The sequence below is a fragment of the Nyctibius grandis genome, chromosome 14, assembly GCF_013368605.1.
Source record: "Nyctibius grandis isolate bNycGra1 chromosome 14, bNycGra1.pri, whole genome shotgun sequence".
NCBI lineage: Eukaryota > Metazoa > Chordata > Aves > Nyctibiiformes > Nyctibiidae > Nyctibius > Nyctibius grandis.
In genome coordinates, this window is record NC_090671.1 from 12,998,745 (window position 1) to 13,021,966 (window position 23,222).

Genomic DNA, 23,222 nt, shown 5'->3' on the forward strand with positions numbered 1-23,222 from the left:
TTTTACCCTTGGAGTGCTTTAGTCTTGCCTAATGCTCAACAGAGACGCCTACGCCGTGAGCCTGGGGCAGGAGCTGCAGGGCGCTGGCTGGCAGAACAGCCCCTGGTTTGGGGAATGGAATAAGCCGTAAGCAACAGCAGGCAAAGATGTTTGGTTAATCTTCCTTTTGCCTATGGAAAGGGGAAGAGACTGGCTGCTACTTCACGTTCGGGCAATCTAGAAAATAGAAAAGGACAAAAAATAAAGATGGAGTTGGGAAAGAAATGTTTATTTTAAGTTTCTTAGAGGGATTTTACAAACAATGGAGCATTTTAAAAAAACTGAGTGATCAAAGTACTTGACAGTGTCCCTTAAACACACACACAAGCCCCTGGACAGAGGAAATCCCACCAGCGAGGAGGTCAATACTGCTGGAAGAGCAGCTGGCATCTGCATAGTTCTAGGAGGAAAGATTGCAATGGTGTTGGTGCTAGTAAGTGTCATCCTGGAATTAATATAAAAGAGCGCTGAAGTACGTACGCACGTACCTGCGGAAAACAAAGTGCATAAAATAACACGCCAAGGATGTATTGTAGAATAAATTTATTTACCTGATACAAATGAAACTAGGTGTGATGCTTCTTACTGTCAGCATGTAAATCGACAACTGATCTTATTTACAACTTCAAAAGCCAGTTACCACAACTGCATGTGTGACCTAAAAGTTGGTTGTTGCTTTTTAGATAAATGCATCACAATTATTTCATATTGCACCAACATCTGTCTTACTGCTTTAAATTTAAATAAGTTACATTACAGTGCAAAAGAGGTTGATTTGCACACATGATAAAAAAAATCCAAAGTTATGAACTGGAGGCTTACGGTTTAACATTCACCTGTAATCTTTTCAACAAATTTTATAAATAGGATAGCATTGTACATAAGCTTTTAGAGAGTAGTAGGTTTGGATGATACAATACAGAGAAAGATTTGTCTACAACCCAAGGCATGCATTATTTTGATATTGTACATTGTATAAACTGACATTTTACATACAGAAATATGGAAAACTGGCTGACAGCTCCGCAATTCTTGTTCAACGATACACAAACTCTTCTCCATGCAGCACAGAAACCCAACTTCTCTGGAGAGAGTTTCCAATTCGGTAAGCTATATTGCACGTTTGTACATCTGTATAATGAAGTCCTAATGGTACCACACGTTTCTTCCACAGAGAACACAATGAGTTTTGTTTTAGGGAAAGCAAAGAATTCTTTACACATGATACATGCAGAAGTTTTGGTAGATGTGTTGCTAAAAACACATGCACGCAACAAAACAACCTTACATTTCTGCAAAATTGTTTAGGAAGCGATTACTCCAGTATTGCTGAAAAGGAAAGAAAGAAAAGGCATCAGTTAATGAAAGGATGAATGCTAAGTATCATTATACAAGCAAGACTAAGATCAACAGTGACAGAAGGAAGAACGTTAAGTTTGCTAACTAGTTGCTCTGTCATTGAAGGGACACTCTCAGGTCACTTTGTTCTTAAAGCCTAAACCCCTCGTGATTGTGGCTCAGCTCTTCTGAATGCAGCAGAGCTCCCTTTATCACCAGCAAAGCCAGCACTTCCTACACAAGATAGCACTGAGAAAGAATTAAGACATGTTTAGATAGCTTTTGCCTTGCTAGTGGCAACAGACAAGTCTCACTCGTGTAATTTTTACTTTCAAGTTCCATATTACACAGTTTGAGCTCAAGCTTTTAAGAACTTGAAGGGTGCTTTTCTAATCAGGGCATTATATTGCCAATTTGGCCCCGAAGTGACCTAACAATGTCCCTTTTCCAAGTTACGCAGCTTATTCTGGGAAGCAGTACAAAAGCTTTGAAGAAGTCATTAAACTACACAGATTAATGCGTAGGCGAAGGGTAGAGTACAACGTAATAAAGCTACTACTGTACTTTACCCCTACAATACAGCGTAAGGTTAGCCTTGCGTCTAGGAGAGAAGGACAGTGTACTCTGATTCCCTAGAACTTGATGGTGGCTCTTCAAAACACTGCTTCAACACTATAAAATTTAGGCTCTCCTGCTAAGATTTGAAAATGCATATTAATATAATTAAGGATGTAACTAGCAGAGATTAGGGAAACAGTTAATGGTTAGAAGTGCAAAAAAGTAAACAAGACAGGTGCAAGAGACAGACAACTTTGTATCAGTTTTACCTCCCTTCACCTCAGCAAATTGAACCATCTTTAAGCTGTTTACTGTGTATATTCTGTGCACCAGCTGTGCTCTTGGAACAGTGACAGAGGACTGCTGTACTGCATTTTATCATCAGATTAAAAACTCATTTTCTTACCATTAGCCTTCTCCACAATAGTCTCCCTACAAACATAAGCCTCATAGCATTTTGATAGACTAGTATGTATTTTTCTGCAGCCTCTCTCATACTTATTCACAATACTACTTCGGGAAGCCAAGTATGAACTATTTGCATTGCCTGGATGCCAGCAAAAAGGAGCAGCTCGCTGTGTAGCTCACAAACAGCACTTTGAAACACTCACATTTGAAAGCAGAGAGGGCCTGAGGCACTAGGAAGATAAAAGCCCCTGTCTAAACGTTTGACTATCACCGCAGCTGCCCGACCATTTTCTTTGCTCTCATCAGGACCAGGCTACAGAACACTGAATTCAGGAGGAGCCGCTCTCACACCAAACCCAGATATGGGGTATAGGGAAACCAAACTGGTTTCCCAGGATAAGCTGATATCCTTCCTGGCGTTCCTAGCACAAGGTAGCATCAATCATGGGATTGACAATAGTCTTACACACCTCTCACACTAGAGAACAAGCAGCAGTACGTGAGGACACTAAGGAATCCAGAAAACAGCAGAGATGAATAAGCTCAGTGAGATGAGAGCAAAAGGAAACAAAAAGCATAGAGTTATTTTCTAAAAATGGGCTGGGAGATAAAGCCTGGGTAACTTTGAACTATTTCTGCTTAAATAAGTGCTTCCGTTTATATAACACATTAAAATAGGAGTTACCTATTTCTATCCCCAGATGACCCTAGTACAGCGACGAGGCTCGAGAGGAAATATGTAAGGAACAAAGAAACTGAGTTTCAACTTTGAGAATTTCAGCTTTGAGATGTTGGCCAGTAAGCCCACCCTCCATTGAGAAGTCCTCCCTTCTTGGCTTCTCCAGACGAACGGACTGATAGCTAAAGAACAACAGGATCTACACAATTAAGGATAAGCATTTTAGTCTTGCAGTGCATTACTAACCTTGCACTGTATTTCTCTAGTTTCTATAACTGAAAAGCCAAGCCATCAGCTGCCTTACGCTATTCTAATGCCAGAAGGACACCTGAGCAACCTCCCACAGCATACTCAACTGAGAAGGGTTAAGACCAGCTCCACAGCACTCCAGCTCCAAGATGACAAGGCAGCTCGCAGCAGACAGTGATTTCAGGGCAGGGTGCTTCACTGCCTGGGAGGAAGCTCATGGTAGGTCTTAGTATTTGGCCAGTCCGGACCACACAGGGCTGGTATTTACCACCTAGTGGCAACACTTGGAAAACAGAAGTACTCAAAGCATAGCAACAGCTGCCATTGAACCTGAGACAAATAAGTGCTGATCATAGAGAACCCTGTTGCTCCATTTCTACAGGAAAATTTGGACAGCAAGACTGGGAGAAATAAAAGAAAAACAGGGTAGATTAAGATTGCTTGGGCTCTTTTGGAGCACCTTACAAAACCTGACTGTTCCCGTAACCTCAGGAGCCTGCAGGGATGAATGCCACTCCATTTACCCATCAGTCATCCAGCTTTCAAAGGCAAACTGCAAGGAACACAAGGCCCTAACACAAGTGCCCTGAGACATCCGACAGGAATGAGCTCTCAGCCATCAGTATTCAAATCCATGACAAGCAGCGAGATTCATCTTCAACAGAGATCCAACAAAGAAGTTGTTGAAGACTGAATTCTACTTATCAACAATCATTTTCCCCTTCAGCTTCTTAGAGACAAGGAAAAAGGGGGTGTATAGCAGGATTATTTGGCATAATAGACAGGAATAGGATTGTACAAGAAGCAGAGTCGTTCATGGTGACAGTCACACGGCTTAAAAAAGGCCACCAACACGGTGCTCTGGAGGTTTACACAGAACCAGCATTCAAAGACACAGCGGCATTCCTGTCCTAGAAAACATTTGTCCATTATGTTGGGAGCACATAGAACTAACTTGCTAGTGTTTGTTTCCAACAAATAACATACTTGTACATATTTTGATCTCAAGGAATCCTAAATCACATGACCTATTAGTCTCCTGCTTCAAGAAAGAGGGACAAGTCTCATATCGCTCATTTATTGATACAGCAAATGGCCGGTGCTGGCCATCGGTTTTGTGGTATACAAAACCTTAGTTTGGCAAAGACAGGTTCTTCCACACTTAAAGAGGGCATTCAACAGGATTTAAATGTTTCTACAGTTTGGCAACACACCTACTACACCATCAGGTCCAGCTCCCCTACCTGAGTCACTTCAGCATCAACTTAAACAAGTCAAAGTCTATATGAACAGCGAGTATTCACAGTGCAGTGGAATTTCAGATAGGGTCTGTGTATTTTGAGGTTAGCATCTATATTTGAGAGCTTGAAACCTAGAGAATTATCTGTGCTCACTGGATTCCAGCTGGCACCAATAGAACATAGCTTTTAACTATCATTTTCCTCTGTGAGGAATCAGAAAGCTGTTTGAATTTCATTATTAAAGCAGACTGAGCCAGCACAAGACAACACAGCACCTGCTACTCTACAAAGACATAATGACCCCAGTACAATTTTCAAAGACTCTCCTGTTAAGCAGAGACTGTTGTTCTGTCTTTTCCTATGACACTGTACAGTGTTTCCACTCACTGGAAACAGTAAGTTGTTTTTGCAAAGAGGAGCGCTTGTGCTCTGAGCACTGCAGATACCACAGACGAAGAGAAGGGTGGTCAGCTCAGAGCGACATCCCCTATTTCAGAGCAGGAAAAAGCTTTGGAGTAAACCAGCACCTGACCACAAGTACCAGAGTATTTTGGACACTATAAACATTCATGTGAACAGCTGTCACTAAGTTACAGATTTGTCCAATTTTATCTCATACTTAAGACCAAAAGCTGTAAGATCTTGGGGCACTAAGGCTCCCGGCTGCTATAAAATAAGACCTAAAATACACTAAACCAAAAGCAAGTGTTTTGCCTTTGGAATCAGTAATTTGAGCTTCAGACCACAAAACAAAGAGTCTAAAGTGGTGATAATAATGTAGCACAGCAGAGTTTGACAAAACACAGCATGGGAATGAAGGAAATTACTATTTATTCTTCAACATGTATACAGCATATGCTATTTTACAGCAAGTCACCACTGGCATGGTGAAATGGAAGAGAAATACTCACTTTAGTCGATGGAAGTTGGAAGGCATTGGAGAAAAACACCACAGTTAGGACTGTTAATGACTTACACATTGTTGATACAGGACTGAATCTGAAAACATGCTTTAACATTTACCGTAATAATGAAGGTGGTTAGTGCCACATTAAAATAAAAATAGTTCTATACAATATGTTCAATTTGGTCATGTGCTATTTACAGATTTTACAAAAAACACACACGAGCTTGTTACTTCAAGTCAGGCTAACAACAGGCGAGCAGAGTAACTCCATGTATACAACTGATCATTAGTGCCCTAAGTGCAGGAAATCCAATTTCTAGCTATGCAGTGCAAGTTATTTTTCTAGGTGTCATCACAAGTTTTGATCTTAAAGGGGGAAAGAAAAAAAAAAAAGAAGAAAGGATCTGACACGTGTAAGTAAGGTATTAAAACCCAACTTAAACCCTCTTTTGGAATTAAAACAGATGGCATTTGTTAAAAAGGCTTGTTTTAGATTTAAGTAGACAGAAGTAGCCCTCCCTATCCCTGCATAATGGGTAACACTGCCAAAATAAGGTCTGTTACAATAAAATACAATAGACAAATAAATAACCTTAAAAAAACAACCCTATGTGTGTTGAGAGTATGGAAGAACCCCAGCAGGCTGCACCTGGAATGGTATTTTCTGCACGAGCAAGATTAGGCATACCTCATACAGAAACTGGTGTAAACAAGGACAGTCAAGAACCAAGAGTGAGGGAACAGGAAGAGGGGAAACCAAGAAGAAATCCTGACCGAGGTAGCAGTACTCTCTACCCAGTGCAGAAAGCTCTGCTTATGCATAAAACCTGACTTTATGACAAATTAAGTTTGGATGATCATGCAGAAGACAAACAGTTACATGCTTTTTTAGTTTTAGACAACACACATTCATTCCCTAAAATCTGCTGCCAATTTAATTTGATAGTGTCCGCTGGCTCAAAAAAAAAATTCATTTTTTACATGATGAATAGACTATTGAACAGAACACTGTACATGCTTTTCATCTACAAAAAAATATTTGCATAAAATAGTGTTAGTTCTCTGTACACGTCAATGGACACTTTAACTGTGTATAAAAGAGGAATATATTGCCCCCACTGAAGTCAGAAAAAGCAAAAAACCAAAATCTAGATTATGAAACCTCCATCACCGGCAAATATGTTCATGTGAAAATTCAGCAGAAATAGACAGTTGCTCTAAACAATAAAAAAATTAAGTTAAACTCTCTCTTTGAATGTAAAACTTGTCACCATGTCAGTCAAGACCAGAACATATCACTAAAGTTAGTGTCTGTGCTGTAAAGCCAGATAACCAAGGGCATAGTAATGAACACAAACGGCCAGGAAACTCCTTCGGTGCATGCTGACAGAGAACAGGGTTTGGTGGCAGGCCGCACACTATCTTTACCAGGTTCCAGGTAGTTACGGGCCACATATTTAAGTGTTTCATCCAACAGAATGACAGGTAGTGAGATTTTCAGTACCATCAGCCATTGCGTCAGATTCAAAGGTGTGATCTGGAAGATAATCTGAAAGAAAAGCCAAGCGTTACATCTTTTCTCCCCCTCCATCCCTTGCCTTAAGCTCCAGACAAGTTTTTGCTCTCTCTCCAAGTTCAGGGGTGGGTGTAAGAAACGTGCACTTACTGGCAGCGGTTCCACATAAAGGATAAGGAAGTGGAGTGACATGGACAAGCAAATAGCGCCCACCAGCCAGATGTTTTCCCACGGGGGCATCCTCATCAGGGACTGATTTTCTGACAGACTGCAACAGAGACATGGTACATATGTGTACATGAACAGGAAATTCAATAAATCAGCAAACTAGCTGGGAAGGAAAGCAGCATGGCAAGTCACAACTATCCCAGTCAAGAAGGGAAGAAAGATACCAAGATACAGTTATATATATGTTGCAACTTTAAACTACCTTGGAAGTCTGCTTAGCAAGGCAGCCACAGTTCAGCCTCACATTTATTTTTGAAAGCTTTTGTGTATTCTGCTCATTCCTGATCTAGTCTACCTTTTTTGCTAAGACCCCAACATCCTCTCCAGGGGAGGGGTAAGGGAAAGATGGATATGGCAGCATAAGACAGAATCCTCCCCAGTCTATGGTATGCCTGGGGACCCAGTGCACCCACTTCTTCTGAAGTTCACTTAAAGACTGGATATACAGAGGGTCAAGTACTTGCACCATCTTAATGCTGGTTTTTTAATTCTTCTCTTCAGATTCAACCTGCATTTAGGCTATGCTGCAGAAGAGGCCAAGATCCAGAACATCAGATGTAGAGCAATACCTTACTATGTAGGACTACCGCAGTACACTTGTATTTAAAGTTTATTTGTTTTTAAATTAACTGACCTCTAAGCTATTTGAAGAAAAATACCCTTGACATTGTGCTATTTAGTGGTTTCCATTTATAATCTAATATTAATTGGCTAAACCCACACTCCCTTAGGGGAGGAAAAACTATTTTCCATATCTTCAGCATTCTTATTTTAGCTCTCCTTGATATCACTTTATACCAACATAAGAGGGATAATCTGATTGATTAAGCTTAGATTAGAAATAATGGAAAAATCTTCCAGTTGCTCATGCTTTGTAAATTACCCGAGTGAAATGGCAGACTTAAAAATATACTTTATGATAAGAGATCTCAAATGTTATCTAAGAGAGTCACTTTGTTTGCACTACCAAGATTCAGAAAGGAAATATGACTCATTCTTCATTAGGTGAGCTGTCCATACACTATAAATCAAATTACACAACAGGTAGGATTTTGGATGAGCTATGCAGAAACTTTGCTTTCCTGTTTAGACATACGAACCTGTTGAGAGCATTGCACATCTCTATGGTGACAAGTACAGAAAGAGCCATTGTCATTGGATATGGAGACTCAAAAACCAAACAGTCGACGCCAAAGAAGTCTGGATTGTCCTCTTTGCACTGCAGAAAATGGCTCTAGAACAGAACAAGGTGAACTCACTTCCACAGCTTGTTAACTTTTAACACGTAAAATAAGCAATTATGAAATAAGCAGCGAGTATTATGAAAACAAAACTTTTTATATGACTCCTATAACCACTGGTTTTAAACTTTCAGAAGTTTAGAAAAACTGCCAGCTTTAGAAAAATCCCCAGCAGTCTCTTACTTACACAACAACAATTAGTCCTTTGAATTGTTTAGAAGCTCAGGTATCCCACCTTTGAGCTTTAGTATTAAGACTAACTAATCATGATCAAGTTTTACAGTAACGAGTCTGAAAGTGTCTCTTTATATAAATTTCTGTAACCTACAGTTTTTCTACAGCCATTTCAAGTAACAACATGAAAGAACCATGCACCTCCCCTCTCCCCGCCAAGATACTAAAGTGAGCAAATACCAGCTGATAGAAGGTAACTCTTGGGCCACCATCAGCAGCAATAAACCACCAAGCAGCAGCACCCACTGTGGCAGCACCAACATAACCTTTAAGAAAACAAAATGCTTTTTTCAGTGTTGTGAACCGGATGCAAGAGATCTCACTTGCCACACTTGAATGTCTACCTCAAGACCTCCAGTACTGTAAAAAAAAATAGATTGTAATTCATCTATCTCCTATGCAAGGAATCTGCTCCACCAGTTGTAACTGAAGTAACCATCAAATGCTGTACCGTTGGACAGACAGATTCTAATATCCTGACAGCTAGAACTTAAGGCAAACAAGCGTTTCACTTGGAGTAATCAACCTGCAATGTTTCTTTTTTCCTCCCAGAACCCCACGTATCTGTACATTAACTGAGGTTTACTTTAAGATCTATGAAGTCAGTTAGGAAAATTAAGGTGACAACTTCTAGCGTGAAGAGAGCGTGCATTAAGTATCCACGTACATACGTATCCTAGCTTTACAGTACTACAGCTATATTTAACTCTACCTCCATTGATTTCACAAACTGATGTGATTTCACAAATTGATACTCCTTTATTTTCCCCAGTTGCAGCCAGGCCAGTAAACCTGTTGTGTTCTTCTACTTAAGCACAAAAACGGTAGGTTAGATACATGACAGTTGTCATTTTCAGATTTAGAAGTAGTTCTATGGATGACCTCAACAACTAATGCAGGTGTGCATTCGGTAATGGCTGGTCTTGGCTCTTCACTCCCAATTCCACAACATGCTCGTCTTCCTAAGCTGACAGTTACTGCATGGACAAGCTAAAATCTGCTGTCTCAATGCTTTGTGCTAAAAGTATTTCAGCTTGGAATAAGGCAAATGGGAAAAGGCAAGTAGGTGGCTTCTTCTTGAGAAGAGAGATTAGACTTGGCCCTAAGTTCATCTATTCCTGTGGTCCTCTCTTTTGAGGACTGTAACACCATCCACCCTCAGACACTTTTGAAGGTCTAATCCAGTATGGCAGTTATAAAATTTCTAATGGTTTCCTAGTTGTCAAAATCAAGAGATTCTGTTGAAGTGGTGAATGTCATACTGATGTTATAGAACTAGGGCTTTTGGTGCCTCAGTTGCTACCAACGAAAAAAAATTTGAAAAAATATCCCAACTTTACTGTTCCTATCATGGTACTGCCTGCAAATGTCGAAACAAAGTGTGAATCTTGAAACAAAATAAAGGAAGAATACCAGCTCCACAGAACATCTATTGCTAGCTTTCAAGATTTCAGCATACAAGGAGATTAGACAAACTGCTTTCAAGTGGATCTCAAAAAAAAATTCCCTGCCTAAGATTACTTTTAAAAAAAGGCTATTACTACTTACATCCAATAGCTAGGTAACGGAAGAAGAGCCATCCACTGATCAGTGGCTCTTTAGGGTTGCGTGGTGGCTTATTCATGATATCAAGATCAGGAGGATTAAAGCCCAGAGCAGTAGCAGGGAGACCATCCGTCACAAGGTTTACCCATAACAGCTGGACAGGAATTAGAGCTTCAGGAAAACCCAGGGCAGCAGTCAAGAAGATACTATAAAAAAACCCACCAATTATAAGCTTATTCTTATGCATGTAAATAAGTCCTTTTAACACTTAAGCCTAAGCCTGTAGCATCACTTCTGTTCTCTTATGCAGAGTTATCCATTTAATATCACAAGCTAAGTATTCACATTCAGAAAAATAGAAAGATATCCAAGAGCAAACACTTCTAACCATTGGCATATAAGTTTTGAAGCATTATTTTCTTCTGGTAACTTCAAGAATTGAAGTGTTTCTGCCTTTGCCTCGTTTTTTCCCCACTCTTCTTGTCTGTATACGCACACATGCATAAAGGCTTGCAAGCCACTTTCTAAAAGGCACTAAAGCTTTTGCAGACATAACAACATTTTAGCTCAAATGACTAAAGCTTCATTTAGCTAGATTATTGCTAGTCCCTGCAAAAATTTCATGAGCATGTAACTTTCATGGTTCCAAGCCCGTGAATAAATAGGACAGAAACAGGGGCTGCAGCAAGAGTCATCTGAAGGACAGCTTTAAAGTTTACAAGAAACAAGACAAGACAATTGCTGTGTTATATTCCACCCTGGGAGTATCCTTTGGTATAAGGAACTGTTAGAAGATCAATATTTACATTGTTACCAGAAATACATTCTGTGGCATTGGGTCACCATTCCTTCTGAAGACACAGAAGACGTTCTTTATTTAACTCGAGGTTAAACAAACATCTAAGCTATATCTGTGACTAAGTTATCTGAAATACCAGATCTTGTAATATTTTAAGGTTTTTATTTTCCTTTTCTAGAGAATTATTCCAATCGTAGAGACAACTGTAAAGCATTTAGCCACCTACTGAGCTAGAATGTTGTATGCAATGCAATGTGAATCTTTTGTGGTATGCTGAAATTCTCCAGTAAGGACTAGGCTAGAAGCATGCAGACTTCTGCACTATCACAATGATCAATTACCTGGAGAACCTGTTTCTCTGGTTTTAGTGAGAAATACTGAAAGTAAATAACTTAACTAACAAAAGACTCCATCATCACTACTCTAGTTCAAAGAAAAAACATTTTAAACCTACCAAACAACTTCTCCAACATTGGAGGAGATCAAGTAACGGATGAACTGTTTCATGTTGTTATAAATTGCACGTCCTTCTTCCACAGCAGCTACAATAGTTGAGAAATTATCATCTGCTAGAACCATTTCAGAAGCAGTTTTAGCCACTGCAGTACCAGAACCCATAGCTATTCCAATTTCTGCCTTCTTCAATGCAGGGGCATCATTGACACCATCACCAGTCTAAAACAGGAATGTAAAAGTTGGGGAGAAAAAAAAAAATTAAGGCAGGCACTTACATATAGTACTAGAAAGGAATTTTGCACTGGCTGAAGTTTTGGATCTTTAAAAATCACTTAAGTGCAGAACTATTCTGAGGGTTTGAGTTCAGGGAAACGTGGAAGCAAGAGTTTTCCAGAGTGAGGCATTAGTCTGAAAAGGCTAATTTGGGTTTAAACAGTGTGTGCCTTTCAAACCCAGTAAAAGTTCAATTACTTACCATAGCTGTAATCTCATCAAAAGACTGAAGAAACTCAACAATTTTAGATTTGTGGGAAGGCTCTACACGAGCAAAGCAACGGGCATGGTGGCAAGCATCTCTCTGGGCAGCAAGTGAGAGTTCGTCAAATTCACGACCAGTAAAGGCTTTTGTAGAAACATCTTCATCTTCCACAAAGATACCGATGCGACGGCAAATAGCTACTGCTGTGCCTTTATTATCACCAGTAATCATAATAACTCTAATACCAGCTTGTTTGCACAGCTTTATAGATGAAGCTACTTCAATTCTTGGGGGATCCAGCATACCCACGCAGCCAACAAAGGTCAAGTTGGTCTGAAACAAGACAGCACTAAGTTTTAGTGCAAGATCCTGTAGACTTCACATCCAACATCAGCAAAACAATCATTTTGCTTGCATGCTAAATAACTCCCAGTGTAGTGACATTTGTTTTTACTTCTTATCCACAATATTCTGTGGTTCTACATTGAGCTATTAAGACACCAAAGCCTATGTCATCCTGCCATTTGGTCAAAAACAGTGTATTATGAACGATATACTTCCTCTTATGTCAGGTTTTTTTTCCTGAAAGGGTTACTTCAGAGAGGTTATCTGTTTCACCATACTAGTCTTCACAGCACTTTAGCTCTGACACTGAATTCAGACAGCTGGGGAAGAACTGAAAAGGCAAACCTATATGCACATTAACAATTAAGAAGAGGTAAGAATTTAATGCTTTTGGAATCACAATGCTACATGGTACCACCTACATGATGAGCATACAGGAGGACACAGTTAATTGCCAGAGCATGACCACACTCTGAAATGGGATCCTACCTTTCCAAACATATCTTGCTTCAAATGCACTCATTTTATTAGTTAAAATGTGCTCTAGTTGTCAGCCCTGCAAATTCAGCCTGCAAGCAGCTAAGTCTTTCTTTTTTGTAATCAGTGCCAGGAGCACAGAAAACAAGCCAAAAACTCTCATGCAACTGTTGTCATTTCCTCCCCTCTAAATCCTAGATACAGATTTCATTGGAAAATTACGGAGTAGCTAAGATGATAATCATGGACTGAGCTTTTGCAGCTGACAGTATGGAGGCAGGGAAGTGAACTTGACTCTCAGAGCACAAAATGGCAGGTACGCTTCATCACAAAATCCCCAAAGAGGTCTTGCAGTTGAGCAATGTCAAACTGAAAACCATTAAAGCTGAAACCATCCTGCAATTTTGGGAATATTTTTCAGAGTCAATCTCTGAGAACAGTTTAAGGTGTTATGAACCTGAGGGACCTTATGTATATACATAAAATAATACAATTTGCAGCTAGCTGTTTAACTGATTTCTTCTTATACTTTTAGTCAAGCAGCAACATGTATACCAGCCATCAGGAACAGAGTTTCTTCAAAGACACATACAGTCTCTTCTTAAACTGAGCATTCCCCTCCACACATGTGGGTAACTACTGTGTCTGACACCAAAAACACCCAGAGAGAGAAAGTTCTCAAGACTTACCTTCCTCAAGAAATAATCAAACGTAAGGAGTCACCACTCTTCAGTTTGAGAGAGGGAGAAGTGTTAGAAGGATATTTTACTAAACTTACCTCATAGTTAATGAAATTTGAGGAGTCCTCAAGATTCATTTCCTCTTTCCTGGGTGGATTGTCATGGGTCGCCAGAGCCAAGCAACGCAATGTATCTCTACCAGTTCCCCATTCTCTAATGACAGACATTATTTTCTGCTTAATTCCTGAGGTTAATGGTATTTTAGCATTTCCAACACGGACATGCGTACATCTGTCAATTACACCTTCAGGAGCACCCTGCAGAGGCAAAAATAAAAAGTAATTTAGCTTAATAAATCCCTTTCCATTACAACATTTGCTCAAATTACAAAGTCCTTCCTTCATCTTCAAGCTGCAGTTAGTTGTGCAGTAATTTTTTAGTATTGTGCTACCTTTGCAGCCATTCCATGACCATGCTTTTTCAAGTGAGGAACTGACCTTAACAAACATCTTACTCATGGATGTGCGGCTTGGTTTGTTCGGTGTACAATAGACGGACATAGACTTTCTGTCTCTTGAGAATTCCAGAGTGAATTCTTTCTTCATGAGTTGTTTTATCACCTTATAAAAAAAAACAATAGCATAAAAATGTGTTTAGATAATACATACTACAAAACCCACTCCCCAATGAAGTCCAGATACAAGAGTACTGACCGAGTTGCAAGCATTTGCACGTTCAATTCTAGAAAGTCCTTTCAAGTCTGTGTCAAATACATTCATCTTTTCAACCAGACAGGTAAGCGCCGTTTCCGTGGCTTCACCAACTTTTTCATATACTCCCTTAGCCTTTATTTAACACAAAGCAAACAAAAACACAAGAGTTTACTTTAAACCTCACCTGGAACCTACCAGAGACAAGTTCAGGTTTCACAATGGAAAAAAAGCTTAACAAGACTTACTATGGCTTATGAAACAAGCAAAACTATTTTTACAAAGCAGCTTCAAGAGTATGATTTGTAGGAAATTTCACGCTTTTTACTCTCAAGACCAGCAGAGGAGGATGGCACTACCTTATCATCAAGCATTTAAGTCATTATGAGATGTAGCAACCTTAAGAAGGCGAGGCAAAGCAGGGAAGTAGCAGTGCATTCTACACACCAGGAGATCTCCACTTGCTGCCTGGCTTTAGTTTTCTCAGTGTTCAACAAACAGGTCATTCCCAGAATTAATACTTAAGAGGACCTAAATACTCTCCCCCTTGACTAGGAGGGGATTTACCACTGAAAGGTATTACATAGACAGATGAGAACAAACATTTGTCCTCATTCTCACACTCTCCTCTGTTCTAGGATATGTACTTACTTCATTGTAATCCAAAGAGGAATCATTACAGAGCGCACAGATCGTTGCAAGTTCCACAAGGCCATCATATTGGCTACATTTAATAAGTTTGTCATCTTTATGCCTTTCCAAAGGAAGAAAAAGGGGAGATTTAAGTTAGTTATTTAGTATTAGAATCTCACCTTTCCCCCTTCTCTAATCCCTCCGCTGTATTTCCATTTAGTACAATGCTCATTAGTTATGGACTTGGAACTACAGAACCAGAAATTGTTGAGAAGAGCAGATTTTATAAAGGTGAGCTCTGAAGTTTACATCAAAGAGTCATGAACAGAATGACATGATTATCAATGAAATTACTACCTAAATTACAAAACTTTATTTCCTCCAGTGACAGTCATACAGCAGCGCAGAAGAGAAGTAGAGGGCTCAGTGAAGAGGCATGAAAGCAGTATCAGAGTATGCGCAGGACTTGGAAGGGAGTTCCAAGTAGGAGAGGATATTGTTGGATACCTTGAGTTTAGCTTCCTCAGCCTTACTGCATATTCTGCAGATTTACTGCCATGCACGAAATGCATGCACTAGGCAGGCATAAAAGCAGATTTGGCCTCTTTAATTCCTTAAAAATTAATCTGTACTGTATGTGAACCTCCCAAACCAATTAAAAACTATGTCGTTTCACAATACAAATTCCACTAGAAAAAGAAATACTCTTTTCTGGTAGTCATATACACTTCATGATGAGTATCTGAAGTCTTTAGAAAGAGTGAAGGTACGTTTTCCTAAAGTAATGCACCATTTAGACATCACAAATAAGAAGCAACTTCTTTGCTTTCACATTTGGAAATAAGTAGTAAACTAATTCATTTTCTGGAACATAAGCATACTTCTAGAGTAAGCATAAAAGAGCTAAGACAGTTCAATACTGTTATTTTCCTCCCTACCAAAATTAGCAAGGCATAACTCATACATAACATCTTTCATAAAGCTTTCAAGGAGGGAAAAAAGGTCTGGTGGTAGAAAGACATGGATCACCACTCCATAAGAATTCATAACAGACTGTGACATGACCGATTATGTAAGCTTTTGTTCTGTCTCTTGTAGTACTGCAAACAAACTCCAGTGTTGTACAACACAGCGTGTGAACAAAATGCATCTTAAAAAACACAAGTATTTTTTTAAAGTTTCATTGTGCATGTAATTCTACAGCCACAAGCAGTGGCTTTAAACTCTCAACTCTCTAAACTTCCAGCAGCTCTCAGTTTGTCACCTCGTCTATCACAGCCAACACTTTCTGTTTTCACTTGTGCTGAACTTGAAGAAAACCAGCATTTGAATATCCATAGCTTGTTGTACCAGGAGGGTTTTTTTTCCCTTGCCCGTATATTTCTTATCAACAATTTCTGAAGAACACCAAGTGCACAGGGAGTCTGAGATGCTTGGGTCAGTTCTGGATAAAGGGGTTTTTTTTTCCCCTCTTAAAACTTCAGACTTTTCAATTAGCTAAAGATGAACTCATTTGAAGGTCAAATGCAATCTGCTAGCTTTTGCTGCAGTTCTTGTTAGTTTTATGCTCTCAGTTTGCAAGTAAGCATGCACATTGCACGTGCCGAGACCCAACAAAACTACTCCAAACTGTCTGACAATCTCCTAACATCCCTGGGAAATCAGTCAGTAGGAAATTGTAGTTTTTTGGTAGGAAATATTTGTAATTTTACATTCTGAACGCATCTGAGGGGAATGTTATGTTTCAAATACTTTAAGAGTAAGTGAAAAATTATTGATTTATTGCAAAAACACTTCCTGGTTATAGACTAGAGTAGGCTGCCTACACAGCTGTGGAAGACAACAGTATCTGAAATGAAGCACAACAAAGAATCATCTGTCAAGAATGGTTCATATCTGGAGCAGGTCCTGCGTTGGGGCAGTGCAACAGACCAGACTGCCTCTTAAGGTCCCCCTCAAACTCTGTTTTCAAATGACAGTTTGCAATCCAAGGTGAAGTCAGTCACCTTGTAAAATCCTTACAAAGCCACTGATTTAAAAAAGCTGTCCGTAAATACAGAAATAACTCAGCCCTAAAGGTTTGAGAATTTAGCTATTTGTTCCCTTATGCTCCACTAAGCCTTTCAGGGGTAATTTTGCTCTCACAGAATGTTCCTTACGTACGTGAACGCAGTGAGATTAACACGCTTGTTCACATCTCCCCAATTTCAGCAAGTAAAACCAGAGCATTAACATACATTGATGACTGTCTTATTACACTCGACATCTGTCACCATACTATATTTTATTATTTTGTTTATCTAGAGCTCTTGCAAGACCAGCTAAAGCGTAATAGCTGGATGCTTTATAAGATCTAGAATGTCACCTTGCCTAAGTAAATGCTGTCTCCTGAAATGAAAGCATAAGCTTTTGACAGCAATTAGCTTTGAAACAAAAGAGAATTGGGGAATTAAGATTTCCATCTGCTGAGAACACCATGGTCTTAACTGCTATGAAAATTAAACAGAGATAATCACTATTGAGACCAGTGAAGATTGCGTGGAGTCAGAGGCATGCATCGTGACACTCCACAAGGTTGAGATTTTGACAATAATTTAATCTTAATTCTACTTCATACAGGGTAGAATTTATTCTGCAAGTAAAACTGAAGTGATAAGATTAAAAATACATGAAAGACTGGCCAAGTAAAAGGAGCTGTAACAATCCAGTAAGGGGTGGCTCTCCTTCTAGAAGCAGAACCCTAAAAATCCTGAGGTTGTCAGGATGAACCACCTAGCCCACTAGTAGAGACTTGCAAATGAAAGTAACCCAAATGTATCATTCCTTTCCTAAGGCAGTGGGTTTAACAAGAGCTCAAATATCAAAGGCTGAGACAAAACACACACATTATTCAAGTATAGATGCATCGAGTCCAATAAACTACTGATGGCAGGGACAGGAATTTACAGTAAATTTAAGAATTAACTCCAACACATTCATAAGATGCTTCTGAAAAAAAATCTCCTACCTTCTCTGAGGCAGGGGAATTAGAAACGTTGAGCTCACAGATTAACAGAGGCTTACCTGTTCAGATTCATGCATTTTTTTTTTTAAATAAAAAAGTAAACCTCATTTTGAAGGACTGGGATAACTAATCTCAGTCCAGTAAGATTTCAGTAGAATAAATCCTCTCAACCTACCCCTAATTTATTTTTAGATTATCAAAGGAACAATGCAATATTGGAGACTGTATTAAGTAAGTTTCATGAAGGTTTACTTTTCTAGAATTTAATTTCCTTTTACTGTTAATTACTTTCCCCCCTAGCCCTTCAGTGTGCATTCTCATTCGTTGAGCTTCATTTATTAACAATCACTATTGAATATTACATGCATCACTTTTGAAGCTTAAAGTAATAGTCAGTGCATAAACAGACACATATTTAGCTTCAACAGAACACTTACACTTCTCCCATGGGAGCATATGTTGAACCAGTCACAGTAAATTCATTCAGAGAACAGCTATCTCCTTCTACTCTGTCCAGGACAAACATCTGAAATTAGAGTTAGAAGTGTTACTACCTTTGAACAATAATTAATGCAAGAGATTTAAACAGGCCTTAAGCAAGCAGGTGCAAGATGCAAGTTCAGGTTGAATAAAGAAACTAGACAAAACCAGCTATGATACTCTGCACTTCAATCTCATATGTGTGAACAGCTCCCTATACTGAAGCATGAAGTACAGAAAGCAGCACTTCTGCTTAACAGATCTCATTTGAAAACTGAATTGTGGCACAAGTACACAAAGAGTTGAAAAACACATAAACTACGTACACTGAACTTCAGCGGTGAAGGCTACTCACACATCCACCTGACAATCCTGCCTATAGCCAAGCTCTTCCTAGGCTTCATAATTGTGAATTACTTCTCATGTCTATGTTTGAAACAGCAGTTCCAATCAAAAGCAGCACAGGGCAGCTTGGAAACCGACAAATTCTTGCCAAAATAAAAATAAAAGCATCCACAAATAGGAGAAGCTTCTAGATCTAAGAGGTGAGGTTTTAGGCAAGAACCACACTATGGACAGTTCCCCTTAATAACAGCCACTAAATGAAAGTGTTTCCTGTCCTGGTTTTCTAGTTATAAGTAACTTTACCATCCAGTACACCGGTAGCTTAAAAATACTCAGACAGCTCAAGTGCCCTTGTAGCACAGGCTGAAATGTTATTTTCAAATGAAGACACCAATTTGAGGGATGCAGCTGTACCCCATACGACACCTGCATCTCAGCCTTTCCTTTGTTTCTGTTTCCTTTCTAGCAGAGCTGCAGGCAGAACCACTTCTGGGAAGATGGAGATAAGAAAAACATAGTGCCTGAAGCTGTCATACTCTTATATGACTTGCTGGAGTGGTAGTAGAGAAGGAAATTTCTCACTAATTGACAGTGTAGCTTAATGGAACTTCTTACCACTGGTTAGTATAAGCCGTGTTGCCACATCACATTTTAGCAATGCCTTATTTTCCCCTCATTGTGCTGCCTTATGTTTTAGGCAAGCATCTTCACAAAATAGAGCCTAATAACTAGGTGTTCTGCAATTGATCTGCACCAATGTCTGGAGACCCTGTAATCTTCAAAGTGATTTTAAAAATCAAAAAGCCAGACAAGCTGATAAATTAAAAGCCCACAAAGCAGAGCAAGTGCATTCTCACAGGGAGATACCACAGGAAGACATTAAAACAATCCCTCAAGTCTCCTACTAAAGCAGTATCATTTCTGACAAACATTTTAGTATAGGGTTCCTTCGGACACTCAGAAGTTACCACTTCACATGAAAACTAAAACTACAAGTGGAATTACTGTTGTAAACCAGAAGTCTTAAAAAGCTAAGCAATCTCTCTACTTAAGAGCGAAACCAAGCGTATTGTTTACGGGTATTAGGATTTTGCTACGTTTTGCAAAATCTTGCAATTAAGGTTATTCTGTAGCTGTCACAGGTTAACAAGGAACCAAGTAAGTCGTACTGCACAAGATGTAAAACATTTAGCCCTCTAAATATAAGGAGTAGACCGTTTTGAGCTTTTAAATAAACACAACTTAAATGATGAGTTAACCAGGAAGCCTTCTACTTTTGGCATCGGCACAATGTAAAAATCTCTGCAAAGACTAGGGCAGTTATGCAACTCTACTGCAAGTAACCTCCTCTGGAATACTGATGAGCAGCTGCTTTGTGTCTCTTAGGTATAAATACTACAATACTTAAGGAAGCAGAACAAGTCAGCCACCAATTAGAAAGAAAAAGCCATCAATCACACGAGAATAAAGTGCTTAAGGCTTACAAACCCTTGCCACTGGTGTACAGTGCTCAACATTTACACATTTGGAATTCTAACCCAATCTAATGACTCTGAACATTTGATGCTGTAAGAGTTGCTATGCCACTGAACATCTACAGTTATTAAACAGAAGAACTTAAATGTTTTCTCCATAAAACTCCTACACAGAACATCAAGTATATGGGAAGCACAGAGAACTGGCAACTGAACATGCATCATAAGTGACTAGCTATAGAAGTCCCAAACTGATCACTGGAAAGAATATTGGGGGGAAGGGAGGAGGGGCATGTAACTTATGCTTACCTAAAAATATGCCACACATTGAAGATGACCCTTGCCAATGCTGGTGACAGGGTCAACTGCACCTCCAAGTTGCCAGATTAGTCATACAATATCGCACGTTGAAAACATTACAATGATTTACATCAGACCAGCAAGAGCTACTGAAGTAACCAAATAAAGGTGGAACCACTCAGTAGTGACTATCCAAGTTACTGTAGTTAATCTTCCACCTTTTTCTCATTGCAAAGTTCCTCTACCACTATCATCTTGCTAAATTAAAGAGACAAGTGTTTTATACTTACACACATCCTGCTTCTACAGTGTAACTATCCTACCTTTCTGAAGCAGGGGGTAAATCATACTAAATAATTACCAGTAGACTGAATGGCTTACAGACAAGTCAATGGAAAGCTGCTTGCAACCAGCTTTCTCGTCCATCAAGCACGGGTGCAGCTATTTTTGGCGATGACTAAATAAGGGAAGAGATAAAAGCCTTAAACGCTACACAGTGGAAAACTGAATTAAAAGTGGAACTTATCTTAGGAAAATAAAGCAAGATTTTGATGATATGAGAACCAAAAGACTTGCGATCAAAAGAATTCGAGCAATGCTAACTATTCAAACCGAATGGCTGAGGAGAAAAAGAAAAATAGAAGCAGCTAGTTCAACATACCCTGCAGACTGACATCTGATTCGTGGTCAGAGTACCAGTCTTGTCCGAACAAATAACTGAGGTACAACCCAAGGTTTCCACAGAGGGAAGACTTCTCACAATAGCGTTCTTCTTGGCCATTCTCCGGGTTCCAAGAGCCAAGCAGGTGGTAATGACAGCAGGCAGACCCTCAGGAATAGCAGCAACAGCAAGAGCAACAGCAATTTTAAAGTAATAGATAGCACCTCGAATCCAGGAGCCACCGTGAACCGGATCATTGAAGTGACCAATGTTTATTATCCAAACAGCGATGCAGATAAGCGAGATGACTTTAGACAGCTGCTCTCCAAACTCATCCAGTTTCTGCTGGAGTGGGGTTCTCTCTTGTTCAGTAGCCACCATCTCATCACGAATTTTGCCAATTTCAGTGTTTACTCCTGTTGCAATAACCACTCCCATAGCTTTACCAGCAGCAATATTAGTACCCTAATGTAAATAAAGAAAAGGGAAGAGAAAACTTGTAGTCAGTCTATAAACAGGTTTTGGTGGTGGGGTTTTTGTTTGGTTTTGTTTTGGTTTTAATTTAAGAAAAACCACCTTCTACAAGTCCAGACCGTGTTTCAGCTAGGATATGGAAAAAGGTGAAGAGGAAGAAAACAGCATTCCCCCAGTATCTGTAAGCAAATACTCCAGTGTACAATTTCTGCTTACAGAATGGGCTCAAAATGAATCAGTATTGACCTACTATATGCAGCACAGTCTAACTCAGCTGCTGAGTAAGCAGTATGTATTTCAACTGGAATCTTTAGTGTGTTTTACTTTTTTTTTTATTAGGATTGTATTTTGCCAGATTTAATGTTATTTACTACGAGTAATAAACATATTCTGTGGGGCTCCCTGTGTGAACATAGTTAACATGAGAAAGAACAGCTAGATCTTCTACAAGGAGCCTAACAAAATAATGATTCTCTTATGGTTGGTATCTGAAAGGCATTCAACGCTTCCTTTAAACAAATATGAATAAACTGTTTCATTCCTATATAGAAAGCTAGTTCTCAATTTTAACCACACAATACCACAGTTTGTGTGGGCATTCTTACCAATCTTAAGAACTATTACTTTAGAAAAGCAGTGTAGAAGCACTTTAAAAGTGTGTGCATTCCAGCCTTCAAGAATTTCTTGAGAAGGACAAAAATCAGTTTCCTCACATAAACTGGTTTCAACAAGCATTTTCCCCTCAGGATAGCTTTTATTAAAAGTTACTTCTAATTTTTAATTCATTTAGTTTGACGTATATGGAGACACACATACAGATGCATATAGAGAATACAGCAAAGAAGTCATAGCTTTTAGGTGAAGACCTGAAGTTCTACACATTTTTCTTTATCACCTTCAGTATTATTTTATAAAAGTTTTGAAAATTTCAAACCAAGTAACTTACAGAAAAAAGCATATTCTTCTTGTCTTGGTTTACAGCACGAGGATCAGGCACAGGGTCAGTGTGCTTAATAACAGACACAGATTCACCTAAAATAAAGATAATAGTCTTAAGAAGAGATTATACGTGTATCATCTTGAGTCCTGTATAGAATTGAAAAGTTAAAAAATTTTAGGACTGAGGATTAGAATGTCAAACTTCTTTCCGGAGATGATTTTGTTGAACTGCTTAAGTGAAACAGGAAATATTTCAGCTGACCAAAAAAACTGAATGGCTGGCTTTTAATGAAAATAGGAAAACATTTTATATAGTTAGAATTAATGAAGCATACACCATGTCTTTTAAGGAACATGAAAAGTGGTCACGTAAGCAGCTGGTACTCCACTCCTCCTTTTAATGTAGCAAAATCTACGACATAGATTAGGTATTTTGCGTGCTTCTCATGCAGTAATGAGCATTTCTGTTCTCTATGCACTGTAAGAGGTATGTTCTCCTTTAAATAATTAGATGCTACCACAGTTATACATCTGATGGTGTACATCACAGTTACACTGGGAGACTTTGTGTCATGCAGCCATCTGTTAGTTAACTCCTTTAGCTGGAAGTCTTCAGAGAACTCTTTCATAAAAAACTTAGACTTCAGTCCTACTTTATTAGTTAAGAGACTCAAGCATCAACTTAAAACAGGCTGAAAACAGAAAAGGTTTTCTTTAAAAAAAGAAATCTGTTATTTAAATAAAGGGAAGAAATTATTCCCTTTATATAGACTTCCAGTGGAT

At 39.0% G+C, this 23,222-nt stretch overlaps 1 protein-coding gene across 2 annotated transcripts in view; it reads right to left on the bottom strand.

Annotated features, from left to right (window-relative positions):
• Positions 1-261: 261 nt before the first annotated feature.
• The window catches only part of ATP2A2 (ATPase sarcoplasmic/endoplasmic reticulum Ca2+ transporting 2), a 48,718-nt gene continuing 25,757 nt past the window's right edge, over positions 262-23,222 (bottom strand). Inside the window, exons 7-21 of one of the 2 annotated variants that reach the window (XM_068412201.1) lie at positions 22,447-22,532; positions 21,027-21,491; positions 18,203-18,291; positions 14,780-14,882; positions 14,132-14,263; positions 13,916-14,038; positions 13,517-13,735; positions 11,914-12,249; positions 11,437-11,657; positions 10,187-10,389; positions 8,819-8,904; positions 8,264-8,397; positions 7,086-7,203; positions 6,848-6,968; positions 262-1,368 (exon numbers count right to left, since the gene is read on the bottom strand). In XM_068412201.1, coding sequence (XP_068268302.1) covers positions 1,355-1,368; positions 6,848-6,968; positions 7,086-7,203; positions 8,264-8,397; positions 8,819-8,904; positions 10,187-10,389; positions 11,437-11,657; positions 11,914-12,249; positions 13,517-13,735; positions 13,916-14,038; positions 14,132-14,263; positions 14,780-14,882; positions 18,203-18,291; positions 21,027-21,491; positions 22,447-22,532 — 2,450 coding nt within the window. In that variant the 3' untranslated portion in view covers positions 262-1,354. Of the gene's footprint in view, positions 1,369-5,320; positions 6,969-7,085; positions 7,204-8,263; positions 8,398-8,818; positions 8,905-10,186; positions 10,390-11,436; positions 11,658-11,913; positions 12,250-13,516; positions 13,736-13,915; positions 14,039-14,131; positions 14,264-14,779; positions 14,883-18,202; positions 18,292-21,026; positions 21,492-22,446; positions 22,533-23,222 lie in introns of those variants that run through there. The other variant, XM_068412200.1, reaches the window with a different exon arrangement.